At 48.5% G+C, this 17,910-nt stretch overlaps 1 protein-coding gene across 1 annotated transcript in view; it reads left to right on the top strand.

Moving 5' to 3' along the window:
• Positions 1 to 10: 10 nt before the first annotated feature.
• The window catches only part of TNFRSF21 (TNF receptor superfamily member 21), a 35,505-nt gene continuing 17,605 nt past the window's right edge, over positions 11 to 17,910 (top strand). The window contains exons 1-3 of the mRNA XM_026044874.1: positions 11 to 65; positions 4,644 to 5,298; positions 7,019 to 7,516. Coding sequence (XP_025900659.1) covers positions 39 to 65; positions 4,644 to 5,298; positions 7,019 to 7,516 — 1,180 coding nt within the window. The 5' untranslated portion in view covers positions 11 to 38. The remainder of the gene's footprint in view (positions 66 to 4,643; positions 5,299 to 7,018; positions 7,517 to 17,910) is intronic.

Here is a 17,910-nt window from a genome sequence, read left to right as displayed (position 1 = left end):
GCGCGTGGCCGCCGCTGCGGCGGGCGCCTCCCGCCACCATGGGCGCCGCCGCCGCGCTGCTCGCGGTGAGTGCGGGCGGCGGGGGCGGTTGCGTAAGCGGGGATGGGGGGGACGGTGCCGCTGGCGGGGGGATGGAGGGAGCCGGTGCGTTGGGGAGGGCGGCGGGAGCGGCTGCGCCGGGGGAGCGCTGGGCGGGGGACGATGGCGGGACTCGCGCACCGCGAGGGTGTCGCGAGCGCTCCTGCATCTGGCAGGACCCGATGCGCTGGGGAAGGGGGTCGGAGTGGCCGCGTGGGGGGGTCACGGGGCGGGGGTCCCTCCGGGGCGCCCCGCTGCCYGTCGCCCCTCACTGTGCCGGGTTTGCGGTGCCCGGGGGCCGCAGTGCCCGGGGGAACCCGCTTTGCATCCCCGGTGCCCCCCAAGGGCAGGTGGCAGCACAGGGCACTCCGCTTTGGGACCAGATCCCGGCCTTCTGGTGCACCTGATACGCAATAACCGCCAGCACCTGGAAGCACCGCGTCCGAATCGTACCCGCTCCGGAGCCCAGGGGGGTTTCGGCAGGCGGCCACTGGCTCAGCGGGAATCCGAGTCAACAGAAACCATGGGAGCAGGGAGGGTGTTAACCGGGTATCTAGTCCCAAGCATTGGGTGCTGGTGCTTGGATGTCAGGATCGCACCCGGACTCCACTGATACTGGCTTGAAACGGGGCTCGGGTGCTGAGGGTTGCTCTGAAATACCAGGGTGAAATAACGAATTAAATGGGAGGGATATGTCTGTATTTGCCTAAAAAATATATATATATATATATATTTATATATATATATAAAATGGCTTATGTATATATACATTTTACAATTTATATATATGAGCCGTATTATGTAATTCTTGGGGTCTTTTGGCTCGCAAGGAGTTAAAGCCTTTGGAAAGACCAACATGAGGGCACGCGGATTGACCCGCGTGGGCCTTTCCCTGCCCTCGGTGGCTGTGTACGACGAGGGTTTGTCGCTGCTTCCCTTGCCCCAGACCTGGGAAAAGCAGCTTCGGATGCTTSAGTTTCCACACTGGAGCTGGTTTCTCCAGTGCCTCCCTGGGATTTGAGAAGCTTGGGAATATCAACAGCTTTTTAGCAGGATGAGCGAAGAAGGGGTGATTTATGGTGCGTCTGGGCTGCCCCCGCTGGAGATGCAGCCGCCTTTCCAACAGGGATCCGTCAGTGCAGCTGCTGCATTTCCCTCGGTGTGGAGCGGACGAGCCCTGGCTGCCGTTTTGGCACGTTCCCCACATCTCTTTCCAAACCAGTGGAAGTTCCGCCTTGCTTCTAAGGAAGAAAAAAATTGGTCCTGGAGACCCCCGTTGTAATAAACTTCTGGGGAATGAGTGATTTGGTTCTGACATCTCTCCTCTTCCCAGCTCGCTCGGGTGTGGGAAGTGCTTGGGAGCTGTGATTGCAGCCGGGAGTTGCGGAATTTTGCTGCTTTCTCTGGGAAGCGGTTCCTGGAGTGGCAGTCAGGCACTGACACGGTGTCTGCACGCGAGCAGCTCTCCGTGGCCGTGCTTCATGCGTGCCCTCCGTGCGGTGGCTTGTGCCTTCCTTTCTCGTTGCATCTTTCCTAAGCTGTTCTTGCCTTGATCCTCCCTGCAGGACCCCTAGTTGGGGGCCCCACGCTCGGCCGAGGTGACGGCTGTCCTGGGGTGTTGCGCTGTGTCAGGACTTGTGGGTTCCTCTTGTCTTGCCAGTTTTGGGTTGCTGTTGCTGCCGGGCTTACCAGGGTCTGGGGCACATTCAGGTCCTGATCGGGCTGTTGTGGTCCTGATGGGGCTGTTGTATCCTCAGCGTGGTCATCCCTGGAGCCAGTGGCCCTGCCAAAACGTTTTCCTCTACAAGCTGCCCTTTGGGCCCGTTTAGGCCCAGTCAACATTACATTCATTTGACAACACCAGTCTTGTTTAAAGAGGGTGATGAAACAAAACACTGGCATGGAGAGGGCCACAGTCACCAACCTTGGTGGCTGCGAGTTGGGCAATGCCCCCTTGCTTGAGGTTTTGTCACTCTTATTTCCTTTGCCCCATCTGTTTCCAAGACTCCCCCTCTGCTTTCTTCATGCTGTAGACCTCTAYGTGCTGGCGTAGGATGTGTCAGGGATGTGTCTTTGCTGACACAAGCRCCATTCTGGTGCCTGGAATCACCGTGGAGCTGGAGATGAGCCCTGGRATCCTTGGCTCTCCTTGGCAAGTGTTTTTGCTGTGAGACTCATTAATGTTCAGAACTGCTTGAAATAAGATGTGGTCCTCAGTGCTGTCCTGCACTGGTTTCAGTCACCTTGTTACTGAAGGCGTCCTCCTGCTTCTGTTGCCTTCAGAGATCTGAGTGGTGACAGCTAATTCTCACTTGCTGGATTTTATTTATTTTATTATTTATATACATATTTTTACAAGCAAGCACAAAGGCAATTAAATACCAGTTGTCCAACCCCTTGTAGCCTTCCCCACTGTGAACTGCTCTTATCCCTAAGCTCAGAAGTGCTAATGCAGCTGAAGATCTGGAGATGTTTGCAAAACATCTGGAGATGTTTGTTGTGGAGATGTTCAGTGGATCTCAAGCCTCCTTGATGCTCGAAAGCCTCCACAGATGGACAGGTTGTGCTTCGAGTGAGGTAGGGCCAGAAGTTTTCACCCAGGTTAACCTGTTTTGGAGCTCTGCCTGCGTCCTGCTGGCAGAAGGGGCTGCAGTGGAGGGGCACCAGCCGCCCCGGTGCTCTCTGTGTTACCAGCCTGGCGGGAAGCAGCGCTCGTTCCACACGAGCCCTCCGGAGACCGAGCCCTGTTGCATCTGGCTTCCTAATTCGGGGTTGCGTCATGGGGATTACGGGTGGCAGGTTTCTTAGAGCTGGCTAAGCACTTCAGAGATTGTCTTTAGAGAGGGGGGAACTGCATCGCATGAGCCTTTGCAGTCCTGCTTTSCATTTTAATTTAACAGGCAACAGTCGGCCTGGCCACTGCAGCATCCGTGTCAGCTCCTGCAGTCTTGTCTCCTTCTAACTGCTCTTTAATTGCTCCTTCATGGAGAGGGGGAAAAAATAGTGTTTTGTACAAATCCTGGGCTGTAAATTATTTAGCAGGTGGAACAGCGATGTGCTGCCAGAGCATGTGTTTCCAGGAAGCAAGTGACTGCACCAAAAGTGATGCGGCAGGGCTTGCTGCCCTGCTGCTGCGTGTTCTGCAGAGTCATGTTGTCGGGAGGCTTTTTTTGAATATATTCTCCTTGGCTGGTGTCCCAGAATAGGAGGCAGAGCAAGCCCCAGGTCCTGCATAGCACAGCTAAGCGGTTCGTGTCCTCAGTCGKCCGGTTGGAGAAGCTGCAGGGCCTTTGGTCCTGATCACAGCTTCTTTTAAAATGTGTTTGTGATTTTGGTCTAAGAAATCCCTGCTGGAAATTCAAGGTAATGTTAGTTGATTCCTTTTCCTACCCCCTGGAAGTCTTCGCCTTCAGCTATGAAATGTGGAAATGTGTTTTATGTTGTGTTTAAGGTGACGGTTGTTACAGCCTTTCCTTGATGTGTCATTTGCTCCCAGGATATTATCCCTGTTGGTATTGGTTGATGTAAAATCTGTAGAGTAGAGGTTTTCTGGGGGAAATGGGGACCTACTTGCCAGGCTTCTCTTGGGGAGTTGGAGCAGCTTGCTGGAATTGATGTGAAAGAATTAATACCATGGAATAACACCRTGAAATTGGTAATAGGTACAGAGACAAACACTTCTCTTGCTGGAATGTAGCCAAACCCAGATGGGTGCCATTTAGTGTCCAGGAGCTTGGCTGGAAATGAGGCAGAGACCATTTACCTGTGTATGATGCAATGAGGAACAACATTACATCAGGGCCCCTAAAAGCCCTTAAAAAAACCTTTTTTTAAAAAAATTTCCTCCTGTTGCAAAACCATTCAGCTTGAAGTAAATTCAGATGTGGCTGGAAACTCAAGGCAGAAAATTCTTGCTGCCCTGCCAAAGTTCTGAACTGTGGAAGCCACTGTATAGATAGGAGGAAGGTGGAGCAGCTGAGAAATGGTCTGGTAACACACGCTGGGCTGGGCTGGGCTTCTTCCTGTCTTGGGTTAGTTTAAAAGGTAACTCTTTGAAAACAGCAGATTAGCAAACATAGAGGAAGAAAGTTTTACGGGTTAGAGCTGCCGACAGTGTTTTTTCTGTCTTCTCATCAAATRCTTGACTGTTGTTGGGTTCCTGCTGAACCTCTCACCCTTGAAATGCAAAGCTGGTCTGAACCCTCCTGTGGTGGCYGGGTGGCACGTACTGCTGAAACACAGCTAGTAGTATTTACTGTCCTGGTAGGGTTGCAGTGTAAATGATGCTTTGTCTCTCTGAGAAGCCTGATATCGAGTTTAAGACCTGTAATTGTAGCCAGCTCTTAACGTCTTCATAGCAAAGTCAGTCTATCCAGGTGCTGGCTAAGTGTCCGGGCAGCTTGCTGTCCTCCACCATGATGCTGGAGAGCTGAAAGATCTTCTCCCAGATTCCAAAGCCTGGGATGATGATCTTAGTAATCCTAGAAGGGAATGGCAATGCTCTTTCCAAGGAGAGGACTCCACTTGCGTGCTCTTGTTGACTAACACGTTCCRTTGTCTTGCAGTTGCTCATGCTCCTCGGCACTGCTGATGCTCAGTCAAAACTGACCTCCGAACAGAATGCCATAAGCCTCTCTTCTGGCAAGTACCGCCACCTCGACCGTGCCACTAACAAAGAGCTCATCTGCGACAAATGTCCCGCAGGGACCTACGTGTCTAAGCACTGTACAAAGAGTACCTTAAGAGAGTGCAGCCCGTGTCCGGATGGGACTTTTACCAAGCATGAGAACGGCATAGAGCGATGCCACGCTTGTAGGAAACCTTGCGAACTGCCAATGATTGAGAAAACTCATTGTACTGCCTTGACTGACCGTGAGTGCACTTGCCTGTCTGGCACGTTTCAGACTAATGACACCTGCATCCCTTATACCGTGTGCCCAGTCGGCTGGGGCGTCCGCAAGAAAGGAACCGAGACGGAAGACGTTAGGTGCAAGCCGTGCCCTCGTGGGACCTTTTCTGATGTGCCTTCCAGTGTGATGAAGTGCAAAACATACACTGACTGCTTTGGGAAAAACATGGTGGTGGTCAAGCCAGGGACGAAAGAGAGTGACAACGTCTGCGGTTCTCCAGCGTCTCTTCCTAATGCATCTTCGTCTTCATCAAACCCAGAAGCTGGTGGAGAGCCCTATGAAGTTCYGTCAACTTCTTACCCTCCCAAAGGTAATGGCAGCTGATGAAATATAGCTATATTTTTAGTCACAGGATTGCATTCTCACCTCAGTTGAGGCTGCTGTTTGTGAATGTTGCTATGCTGTTAAAGAACTTGACTTGATGCTTTGGTTTTTGGCTAGAGCAAGCTGCAGAGTATATCAGTTTGCCCTTATTTCTACTAAACTGCATTTAAAAATATTTTCACCAAGACTTCAATTTTGGTCAAACTTTTGGCTATGCTACCATTTGGACTAAATGAACATTACTTTCCTCAGCCCCTTTCACATCTGTAAGTTGTGCTGGTACAAATATTTGTGCATTTTTGTTAAACTTGAGAAGAGACCTGGTGCAACAGAGACCTGGGAGGGAGAAAAGGAATCTTCTCTCCAATGGGCAGGTTTCCTGATGGGTTCATTGCTTTCATGCAGTGCTTTCCCTGCCATGTGTACCATGCCAACAAATAGGTGCCCATATATATATGTGTATGTGTATATATATATATACACACACATTTATTTATATATATAAATTGAAGTGTTGCCAGAACAGAGATCGAGGAACCTAGACTGCATAGCTTTTTTTTTTTTAAACCTCCCAAGATGTTCATTAGTTGTCAATTGTGGGGTAAATTGGATTTAATTTGACATTCTCAAGCTTAATTAGATATGATATATCATCACAGCCTTTTTTTTGAAACTATTTGGATAGGAAATGATCTTATTTGAGGTGGTACTCAGTTCTTCGAAGGGAAGAACCTCTTTAAGGTGTCTCAAATGGGCATTTTAACAACCAAATGCAGTTTTTAGAGGCCTTCAAGCCTTAGAAATACAATTGCAGAGAAATATTAATGATAATGAACTCCAGTGCTTCCAGTTTGTTAGGTCTCAAAGCTTGATATGATGTTGATAAGACATTCAGAGAGGAGGGGAAGATATTCCCAAACTTTGAAATTAACTGTAGGCAATCAGGTAGAAGTTTCTTGCCCTTTTGGTGACCTGTCTGGAATATTTTGGGCAACTAAGTTGAGGCAAAGTCACTTCGTAGATGTTAACACCCTCTCTCAGTCTTGTTTGGGATGAGCCAGCCTTTGAAAGGCTCTTTTCCAAAGTAGGCTCTAGTTCTTGCTGCAGCAGCTCTTCATCTTCTCACCAGGCTTTGGGTTACATGACTCACTAGGACTTGAGAGCTCTCACTAAAGCATAATTTATTGATAAGAAAACTCAGTAAAGATTTTTAGCAGAGGTTGGGTAGCTCATGTCATTTCAGAAATGCAGTTGATACCTCTGCAACCTGTGCTGAGCTGATGCTTGTGCTGCTTTAAGAAAACTCATCAGCTCCTTTCAGTATCCAGTAGAGATTTTTGCCAGGTGTTTCTCACCCAAACTTCCAAGAATCAAAATAAAATTAATGTTAATAAAACCTAGCCACACTTTTTTAGAAAAAAATATATAAAATAGTGATTTTGGATCAAGTGCARATTGACAGCATCCCTTTAATCACTTTTCAAAAGCTGCCACTAACCTTAAGCAGAAAAGGTCATTTCTGTCTGAACTTAACTCTGTAACTGTAGCCACCTGTAAACCTTAACTTAACCTCTTTACCTTCTACCTGCCTGGCATTGAGTTTCGGTCTCGTGGCAGAGCAGATGCCCGGACGGTTCTTGGGCCATGGCATGAGGCTGCCCCGTGTCTCCGGTGCCGTGGCACTGAGTGCTCTCTTCTTTTCCCAGGTGTGAACTCCTCCGCTCCCGGTTTTGCTCCCTCTCCCACAGCACCCGCATACAATGGCACGGCGGAGCTGCCTGGGTACTACAACGACACCTCCGTGAATGACACGGACGGTGCCAAGGGGATCCTCGCGGACGCCGGYGCCGCGAGCCGCGTGCAGAACTACCGGCACAAGCACACTAGCCAAGCGCTYGAGAAGCAGCCGTCCATGGAGATGACGAGCAGTGAAAAGTCCAGCATCCCGTACAGGCCCCCCAGGAGAGGGCCGCCGAGCCCCCACAAGCACTTCGACATCAACGAACACTTGCCCTGGATGATCGTCCTCTTCCTCCTGCTGGTCCTCGTCGTTATAGTCGTCTGCAGCGTCAGGAAGAGCTCACGAACTTTGAAGAAGGGCCCTAGGCAAGATCCCAGTGCCATTGTGGAAAAGGCTATCATGAAAAAATCCACAACCCCGACGCAGAACAGGGAGAAGTGGATCTATTACTGCAATGGGCATGGTGAGTACCAACAACTAGGAAACTCAGCAGTGGGCTTGGGGTGAATGATTTTGAAGAAGCTTTTCTTTCTTCTGTACAGTTGCAGAAGTCAGGTGGTGCTTTAGCTGAGCTGCCCTCATGTCTAGTCTAGTCATTTCTAGTCTAGACCAATTGTTTTTCTCTTTTGGGGATCCTTGTAGCAATCCAAAACCCATATATAATAGTTCTTCAACTATCTTTTAATCCTCTGCAGCTCCTCCCCATCCACGTTCTCATGACATCTCTCTGCTCCTGTTTCAACTGTTTCTGAAAGAGTGGTTGATGGAGGGAATGTTTTCTGCTATCCTCAGCTCCTGTTTCTTGCTCCGTCTTTTCTTACCTACCTCTTTGCTAGGAARATCTTGGAAAAACTCCTGCTTCGATGGTACTTCTGTGATTCTCACTCTTTATTTTCCCCGTGACTCAGGCGTGGGTCTGATTGTCTTTCATACTGTTCTTTTCCCCTCACCAATTTTGTTCCTGGAAGGCTGAGTCATCCTCTACATTTGGCCATGCCTCAGTTTATGATTCTTTTCCCTAAATCTTGACCACCTTGCTTTTTTTTTTTCCAACCCTTTGCCAGAGCAATAAAAGTCATCCTTAATTAGCTGTGTTATGTATGGATCCTACTTCATTTATTTAAGGAGAACTGATCTTCATGGAGAGTTTGCGTTTTAGTGTGTSCTCTGCTTTAGGCGGATGACTTGCTGCCAGCTTTGTGGTGAGACTTAAAGGTGAACAGTGATGCTCATAAATGGAGACTTCSAAAAATCAGCTCCGTGATGGTGAAAGGCATGAACATGAGCAACCTGAATTAGCTCCCAGGAGCTGTGATCCTGCCTCTGCAAAGCAACGGTGGCAGGTCTGACCACCTCACCCTGCTGAGACGGTGCTGACAGGCAGCTCCTTGAGGTTCAGATTGCTCAACCTTAAACATCCACTTACGATTAATCTGTAGAAAAGCACATTTAACAAGGGGACCCAAAAAAAGACAGAACAGGCTGAAAACAAAAGATTTAAAGGTTTAAGAAAGATCAGTCCTTGATGAAAATCATCCTTAAGTGCTTAAGTACAAGGCAAAGAAGGCTTTGAGGAGGCTGTCTTCTGCCATGTGCTGTGTTTTCCTTCCTGATTAACAGCCCCACACTTTGTTTTCCTCTGTTAGTGCCTTTGTAGAACAATTAAGATCTTGTTGGAATTAATTTTGCAACTCCATTTGTTTGTGCTACCTATTAGTTTCCTTTTATCTCTTTAAAATTCTTGGATTGCAGTTTTGGGCCTTTTTCCTCTTTACAACAAGTTCTTATAACTCTTTTCTTCCAGTAATTTCTACACTTTGTCCCTTTAAACTTGCGCTATCCAAACTGGTCCCTGAGGCTGTGGTAAGTAATCTGCAGCAGAGCCCAGGACCTTATAAAACAGTTTTACTTGGATATATTGTTAGAAATACTAAGGTTCATTGATTCAGCCATGGTTCATTGGCCAAAAATGGTCGGTTATTACTGACTCAGTGTTTTTTTTCCCAAGACCTTAATTACTAGTTCCCTGGATTGGTTGAATTTCTCACTCTTTCCCCTTTTGGGAACAGTGAATTCTATCATCTCGGAGCAGGGTTGAGGTTATACAGCTTGGGCAGTGATCAAGGCCGGGGACTMCTGCGTGGCACAAAAATTCCTACAACTAGTTTTCCTTGCTGATGTCCTCAAGGAAGCTGGAGCAGCTGATGCTGTTTGCCAGGGAGACACAGGGAATCCAGCTGCCTAGGAGCTGTGGGAAGGGACCCCTTGGGCTCCCATATTGGTATAGCTGGACTAAGCAGGTGGGCTTTTAGTTTGGGGTGTTTTTGTTTGCTTGTTTTGCCTGRAGGTGAAAGGACTTCATTGAGCCATAAGATTTGGGGACTGAGCTGCCACACAGGTGTGACAAAGAAGATGCAGCACCAGAAATGTTGCTTCCTAACCAGGCATTTCAGCCCAAGTGCATTGCAGGAGGCCCTTTTCCYAGCTAGTCAGTGCTGCATTAGATCCCAGAGGATAATTTAGGGTAAAGGAAACTTTACAGATAAGTCAATGTATGGTGAGTGATGGGCTRCGTAAGATTGGGTTGGGTGCCCTTTGGGTATAGCCCCCCTCCCAGTCCTTGTCATCCTTTGCAGAGTAATTCACAGCTCTTTGTGCACTTCCCAAAATGAATCACTCCTCATCTTCCCTCTGCCTTCCTTTATGAGTTGGATTTGGCTAGGACATGGGATTCCTAAGTTTATTTTTGCAGTTTTTTTCTCCATATCTTGGGAAATATTCAAAAACTATCTGCAGCAACAGCGCTCAGTTAATAAACTGGCCCCGTATCTGATTCAGACTCTGCAAAAAGGAGGCCCAGATTTGTGAGTGGCTCCGGCCTGAGCTGTTTTACACTTCCCTCCTGGGTCTTGCTGTGAGGGTCAGTGGTGCCTGGGTCATTCAGAACTTGCTCCTRCCATGAGGTATTTTCATCTGAACCTTGCACAGCGAAGGCAAGAGCACAAAGGGACTGCTTGGTCTTGCTTTAAGTGCGGCTTGTGCTGAGGTCTAAATTGTGGTGGGTTCTCCTGGGGTGGCCCTGCTGCTGAGCTCTGGTTAGGTGACAGCACTGGCCCCTCAGGTGTGAAACCTTTCTCTACAAGGCGATGTGTGAAGCCCTTTCTGACTTTTCTCATTGAAAGATGCAGCTTTTAACACTCTGTTTACATGAAACACAGCACAGAAAAGCACAGCAAAGGGGAATTAGCTTTTTTTGTTTACTTTTTTTTATTCACCGGCCCTGAGGCTAAGATATGCCGCAGAACAGAGAAACATTATGAGTTAGCTTGCTCCTCCTGTAGTATGTGCTACTTTTCTTTTCCTTTTTTTCTTTCTTTCTTTTTTTTTTTTTTTTTTTTTTTAAATGTTTTTGGTACCCAAATCATGTTTTGCAGACTGTCACCTGAAGCAGCACTTCAGACGTGGGTGAATCTAGCTGGGAACAAAATGTACCAGGTTTGCCAGGGAGGGAAACATCTGTGCTATGCTAGTTCAGCCCCTTCTGTGCTAGGAAACTCCAACTAAGCCTCTGGTTTGGGTGCAAGAGCCTGGTTTGTAGCTGCACTACCAATGCACACGGCATGCAACTACACTTAAATCATCTTTCTGGAGTTGGATGCTGCAGGACACTAGATTTCTATGCGGTGTCCTCCAGCTGTATGTGAATGGGGGTGGCAGGTTTTGGGTGGTTCCTAGGGGCTGCTGCCAAGAGGGTGTCTCTAGGTAATGTTTATCACCCGTGAACTGTGCACGTAACTGTTAGCAGAGCCACCCTTGTTTGCCACCTCCTCCCTCTTGAGCCTTTSAGTAAACAGCTTTAACCTTTGAAAGGGAAGATCCTGGAGCCCTGCTCAGGAAGGGATGGACAGCGGGATCAGCCCCTTGGCAGCTCCTGCACCGCTGGATGATGCTGGGGTCAGGAGAGCAGCAGCAGAGCCGGCACTGAGACCTTGAAACCATTGTGCCTTTGCAGGGATTTTTAATTTTTATTTTATTTTACTTTCATTTTTTGGACTTGAGCCTGTTGCCTACTTCCCAAAAGAGGAGAATAGGAAGGTAGTTTGTGGATTTTTTTTTTCTTTAATTTGCAAGGACTTATTGTTTTGAAGAGTGTTTTGCAAGTATATCTTCATTACTCACATGCAGGAATTGCACCACTTAAAAATTACTTGTTCACACCCCGTGGTTGCTGCTCTGACAGACGCTGGTGAAAGCGGTGGCTCGCGCCCGTGCCACCTCCCTGGTGGCACTTAATGCGGCATTGCTGACATACCTGCCATACCCCTGTCATCCCGAGCAGCTACTGTTACCGCTGAGCGTTTCACTTGCCTTCATCCTCCTGTGAGCTGCTGTTTATGCCCCGTGCTCTCGGTTTAGTCATAATGCATGCCTTAAATAACGGCCTAAGCCTAAAATTAGTAGTAGGTTGGGAAGCTGGTGTTAAAATGAGAGCCACGTCCTTAATATGGATGTGTTCCAGCTTGGATGGCAAATGCTGATTATTCCGAAGGGCTTAAACGGTTGGGAGGGTTGGGGACAGCTCCCCGTGACCAATGACCCAGCTTGGGCAGAGCTGGCGTGCTGGAAAGTCCCTGGCCCTGGTCAAGGACCAAGGGCCGGGCTATTCCCGGGCAGTGGGATCTCCTCGGAGCTCCCCGGGGCCTCATGCCACTTCAMCTTGCTTTTATTATCCAGAGCTGCAAATGGAAATCCTGAGGGCGAAGGCAGTTTGCCCAAGATTCTCCCGAAAAACAGTGGCTAATTTTCAGTGTAACTGTGGTGTCTAAACCATGCAGGGACAGGGCTGTAAGTCCTACTTTTTCCTTGCACAGGGAAGTGGTTTTAACCTTGTGTGACTGGTTTCTTTTAGAGGCTTCAGAACAGCCAGCATATTGAAAATCTTTGTTTTCCTCAATCCTTTCCCTTTAGCAAATACCTATTTCCTTTCTTCAGCTGTTTCCAAAGGCAAAGAAYAGAACCAGCCAAGCCCTTCTGTTAAGACTTAACTGTCAGTTCTTTAGCCAATGTTGGAAATGCCAAGCTGCAAATTGGTCTATACAGCACATGAAGACAGGCTTGAACTCAGCTTACAGGAACTGCTGATAATTTTGCCTTTACCTTCTAAACATTGAGCAACAGCAGGTGGAAGACATGGACCGAAATGAGGTGCATTAAAGGTTATCTTTCCTTGTAAAACCACTTGCTTATAGAAACACCTCGAAATGATACGGCARGGAGAGATGTGGTAACCTTGGGAGTTGAAAGACTGAAGAGCAGATCTCGGTGGTTCAGGCTGGAATGACATTTCACTTCCCTTTCACTTTGCAAGGCTGGTAATTGCACATTGCTGCAGTGGGTGGTAGGAGCGAAGCTAGGAAGCCTCTGCTTAAACAACCAGCAAGAAAACAGATATTTTGGGGAAAAAAACTGCCTACAGCTAAAGGGAGCTGAGCCACAACACCAAGTAGAAGAACATCTATAGCAGGAGGCTCAGGATCAGAAGGAGGGAGTGGGAACTTGAAGGATAATCCTAGAAGAATGGACAGTATGTCTTGTTGGAAGACGGTTCTCAGTAAAATTACCTTTTTTCTTGTTTTACTTGATTTTTTGCTGACCACAAAGTTTTGTGTCCAGGCCTCGGGCAGCAGAGAAATGGCCAGCAAAGACCCACTGAAGACACGTGTCCTGCTTGCTGCTAGTTCCTTGCCCTTATGCCCGGGAAGGATGTAAGGAAGGACTCTGGCACCCGGGTGCAGAGCCCAGTGCAGCTCTGGCAACGTGAGCTCACATTGCACGTGAGCTCAGGGATTGAGGCTGCTCTACCTGCCAAACAGGGCATGCAGAGGGTTTTCTTAGAAACAGTCTCTCCTCTGGCACCTGCAGATGCATTAATGGTTTGCAGATGTTGGTCTGACCCTCTAATACGAGCCTGTGCCCTGCTTCAAAATACGATGCAGGCAGAAATAGTAGCGTCGGTATTTCAGTGGTTTTATAGCTACTGAAACCGGCCTTCAGCTGGGTCACAGCTGAGAATTTCCCCATATCTGAGACAGCATCACTTGGCCTGGGACGCACCTTGCCATGGCAGCCTGATGTTAGGGGCATCTTCACTTTTGTCCCCTCGCTAGGACCATGCTGGATTTGCAGCCCTTTGCAGCGCGGCTGGTTTTTGGCGGCGGTGCCGCGTGTCCGGCGCCGTTCGGGCAGGGCGTTTCGTGCCTGCTGGCCGACCCCACACCAGCCCTGGCGCCRGCCTGACGGCCCTTCCTCTGAGAGTTGCCGCCTTTGAGAGCTGGAAGAAAGCAAGAGCAGCTGAATGCTTTGCCCGGCGTCGCTCTATTCAGTGTGAGGGTTTTGTGCCTGGCCCCGTCGTCACGTGCCGCTGACAGCGTTGTGCAAACATCTTGTTTGCCCTCCTTCTGAAGTCCCCTGCCATCAGCAGAGCCAAATATTTGGGGGATTTGTAGKTTTTTTTTGTTTTGTTTTTTGATTCTTTTTTCAGAGCCCCAAAGTGGAAATTGCATGTGGGATCCTCGTCCCATGGAGCTGCCTCTTTTCCTGCTCATTTTACCCTCCTTAAGTTGCAAAGGACAAGGCAAGTAGGTGCTTGGTGCCACGAACTGCTGTTGTGCACCTGAGTCTCCAGTGGGATGCTCTTGTTGGGGCTTGTTCATGCACAGGGCAATGTTGGGTGCTAAATCTGTTCCGACGTGGGGATTTTTCATGCAGAGGTAGCTGTGGCATTAAAAACAACCCTTCCCGTAGGCAGCAGCTTAGTGGGCATTGGGACCCTGCCAGCCCGGAGCGGTGGCAGCGCCGCTGGAGTTGGCTGGCGCYACGGGCAGCACATGCGTGTTGGACCTGATCCAGCCCCAAGCTTTTGGGAAGCTCTGCAGTTTCCAAAGAGCTTGTGCAAGAGTTGAGCAAGGCCTCGTGGTGAAAGGGGACCTTGGAAGATGCAAGCGAGAGGGCCTGGTGTYCTGCTTAGGGGAAGGGAAACCTAATCAAGCGCCAGTTGATTATATCTTGTTCCTGGGCTTTATTGCATTAGCAGGCCTGAAGACTGGTGCTCCAGTGCTTTTAATATGCGTTTAATATGCTGCACAAGCCATCTGTCTGCAATGTGTGCGGGTCTGTGCAATGCTGGCCTTGGAAGATGGTGCATTTGCCCTAAAATCAACTTAGAAAGAGGAAAGAGAAAAAAAAAAAGGCAGTAAAATGCTAGGTGGCACATGGATTTATATAATAAGGGATCTGTGCTGAATGATTGTGGTAGGACTGAATGTCTAAGGCACAGTGATTCTGCTGGGAAAGGATGGTTATCCTCGGGGAAAAAGGTGTTTCTAGTTTCCTGCAGCCCTGCCCTTATTCCTGCATGTCCGTAGGGCTCCAGCACGTGACTCCTCGAGTGAAAAGGCAGATTTTCGCTGCCCACCAAGGCTTCATTTGGGAAAACTTCAGGAGATGAATTTAATCCCAGGGCTGGCATCTGTTCCTATTTGGATGTTTCTGTGATTCTGTCTGCAGCAGTTTGTTTGCTGAGGGTTACCAGCCTGTCCGAGAGAGTTACAAAAGCTGTTTAAAATTTAATAATTACATAAAATGCTTAAGTTGACTTGCTATTTCATTTTGCACCTAAAGAGTGAGTCTATCTGGATCCTGTTATTTGGGGCATCGCTGGGTCTGGGCAAAGGAAGGCACCTGCTCGGAGAGTATCTGTTGTTGATAGCTAGGAACTYGCGTGATTTTGGGGAATTTTGATCCAAAAGTGATGGTCTCAGTGCTACGATTGAGGTGACTTCAGTGTAGTGTGGGATGAAAGGTCCATATCAAAACTGGAGCACGGGGACAACTGCCCAGCTTGTTCTTCATCACTCCTCATGCTGCCCATCAAGTCTCTGGGGTTAAATGTGTTCTTGACCACGTGGTGGCTGATATTAAGTTTTCCTTGACCGTCTGGTCTTTCGGGGAGTTATTTTCCAGAGCATGTGTGGGAAATGTTTGTCAGGAGACCATTTCCTGCCTTGCAAAACTTCTTTTTTTTTCTTCTTTTTTTCAACAAAAAACTGCTTGTTACCCAAGTAGTGCTTGCTGAGTCTGTGAATCACTGACTTCTGGGAGGATCTGGCACCGGCACTGTCTTCCATGGGAAAAACTAGCAGAGAGCTCTTCAGATCCATCTCCATAAATACATCCTCCTCTCCTGTCTGGGAAAAGGTTCCTGTTCAATTGCTTTTCCATAGCTCCTCCTTTAGGAGTTAAAAACTGTGTGGGAGAGAAGTCTTCAACAAAATCATTTTTTGATTCACTCTGCCTCAAAGGTGAAATTTTCCTATTTTGGATTTGGGGCTTTTTTAGCCAGGCTAACAGTCGGAGTTTGGCTTTGTCRCGTGCTGCCTCCGTTGTACACGTCGGTTTTTGGTGTGTTTTCAGAGGTAAAAATAGCCTACTGTAGTTGTGTTTCACATGAGTCAGTAGGATATTTAGAGGTAGCAGGTGGGATGAGCTCARAAGCAGAGTACAGTCAGCAGCAATGAGAGCTCTTATCTGGCTGTAGCAAAGGGTTGGGTTGTACCAACACCGTACCCTTCCCGTCCATCTCCTGTGTACACCTCAGCCTTGCTCTCCACCCTTGATATTTAATCCTTGAGATCTCCAGCCTCGGAGTTTTGTCATGCCATGTGGTGCCACGGCTCGCRCCATGCGGGTGACAGCGATGCAGTAGGGTGACAACGATGCAGTAATGGTGAAGAGAGAACTTTTCAGCAAGGGAGAGGATATTAATTTTAAGGATTCCCTTATGGCAATCCTTGTGTCCATGTACAAGGCAGAAGTGACTTGTAGCCTGGCAGATGTAAGGCCAGGTTTGCCATGGATCAAGGAGAGCCCTCTGGCATGGGTGACACGTAAGCAGTTGCTGTCTTAACCCTTTCCTTCATGCAGTGCTTGGGGAGAACTGTGCAGAACATGAAATATGAGCTTACCCTTAAAGAAGGTTGCTTCTCAATGAGGATTTTTCCAACAAGTATAAAGTGATGCTTGCCTTGAGCTCCAAAAATGAAAATAATGTGTGTATTTTGTTTGTGAAAGAGTGGGGAGAGGAAGGGGCCGAAGCTGCTCTGTGGTTGGCCTCTTCTGCCTTTGCTGTATCTGTTCTTGGGTGCTCGGATGCAGCCTTCTGGCAGGGTAACCCTTCCACTTGGTTTCTAATTCACTGGAATTTGTCAGCAAGCAACAGCAAAGAAAAGAAACGACTTCTTGTTGGTATTACCAAAACGAGGGGTGTGTGTGTGTGTGTGTGCTGGCACTGCTGGCTGTAGCTCTGCTTAGCACTGGCTTTTTGCCCTGTTTGAGGCCAAACAATTGCTGGAGAATTCAGCTCATTTCCAACCCGTAAATTCCAGGGCTCTGGGAGACAACAAGACTTGTCCAAAACGCGCTTAAGAGAGTCACTAAAACACAGACATGTCCCCTGCTCTTGTCCAATGACCAGTTAAGTGACTTTYATGAATGGAATGAGCACCCACTTGGATCAGGGCACACCAGAGCCAAACTCTGTGCTCCCTGGCAAGGTGGGAGGTGGCCAAAAAAGTTGGAAGCAGAGGAGGGGTGGAAAAATCTTTAACCCTATTCAAAATAAGCAACTGGGAGTCAGGTCTTGCAGGCAAAATAGCGTCTTGGGGAGAGACTTGGTGGAGGCAACTTGGAGATGGGATGTGGAGTTTCCAAAGCAACGTGCTTGGAGGTTAGGAACTGTGGACTTCCCTCCACAAAGATCCTTCCTGCGTACGGAGGAGCCCTCCGGGCGGTCCCTGCTTTCCGCAGGGTTTACTCCAGGTGTGCCTGTGTTCCCAGGCGTCTCCGCCCTCCGGGCTGGGATTTACCTGCGTGTGACATGTCTGTCTTGCAGCTTTCTTTGTAAAGGAATTGCTCACGTGTCCATCAGCGGTGCAGCCCGGGGTGCTATACCCAGTGAGTGGGAGCAGTGCCTGCTTGCTCGAGTCCTGCCGTGCCCCAGGATGCTGCATCCAGAGCTACAGAACAGCCCTGTGAGCAGGCAGAATCTGCAGGGAGGTCTGAGCTACTCTGGGTGAGCTGCTCCTAGAGGTTTGTGCTGTGCTACTAGCTGTGGAGCCGGGTTTGAGGGGCAGGAACCACCTCCGTCCTTCCAGCACCGGGACATTTCTTGTGACCTCATGGAAACCTTGTTCTGCACCAGCATCCTTGTAGCAACCCCTTTGCAAGCATGTCCTTTTCCCCCCTCTCTATTTTCCTCTGAAGACCTCTTTCTCTAAGCAATGCTAATAGAATTTCATAGCAGACAGCTTAAATACTGTGTTTAAACACCATAATAATAAGTTTGGGTAGAAAATCTCCACTTTTATCATAATAGTAAAAGTATTAACTGGATCACTGTTTTTGAAGAGTGTTGCCTTACATAAGCATYCAGGGGTTGTTACGACCTTAAAATACTAGATGACTCTCTGGTATAGTTCATCCCAGTGCTTAGGTAGGCATCTGTGTGAGCAGTAGGTCAACCAAGAGTGGCCTGGATGACCTAGATCCTTCCAAAGTTGACCCTGCTGTTCTGCTAGGTGAGTTGCAGGTGAAGTTTGATACCAGCTATGACCTTAGAGCGAGTCCTGTTCCTGCTTAATTCCAATGTCCTCCATAGTGAGGCAATAAGTAGGGTTCACAATGATGAATATGGTGAAGATGGTGTCCCTCAATGCATTAAACAGCAAGGAGCTCTTCTGGTGCTGCTCTTACGGGCCCTCGTTATAGCAGTGGTGAGGGGAGATAAGATGGTCTGAGGAG

Source organism: Nothoprocta perdicaria, unplaced genomic scaffold (assembly GCF_003342845.1).
Source record: "Nothoprocta perdicaria isolate Ctin4 unplaced genomic scaffold, notPer1 scaffold_39, whole genome shotgun sequence".
Lineage (NCBI taxonomy): Eukaryota > Metazoa > Chordata > Aves > Tinamiformes > Tinamidae > Nothoprocta > Nothoprocta perdicaria.
The sequence above is the reverse complement of the archived record's forward strand: the minus strand, read 5'-3'. Positions and strand labels throughout refer to the sequence as shown.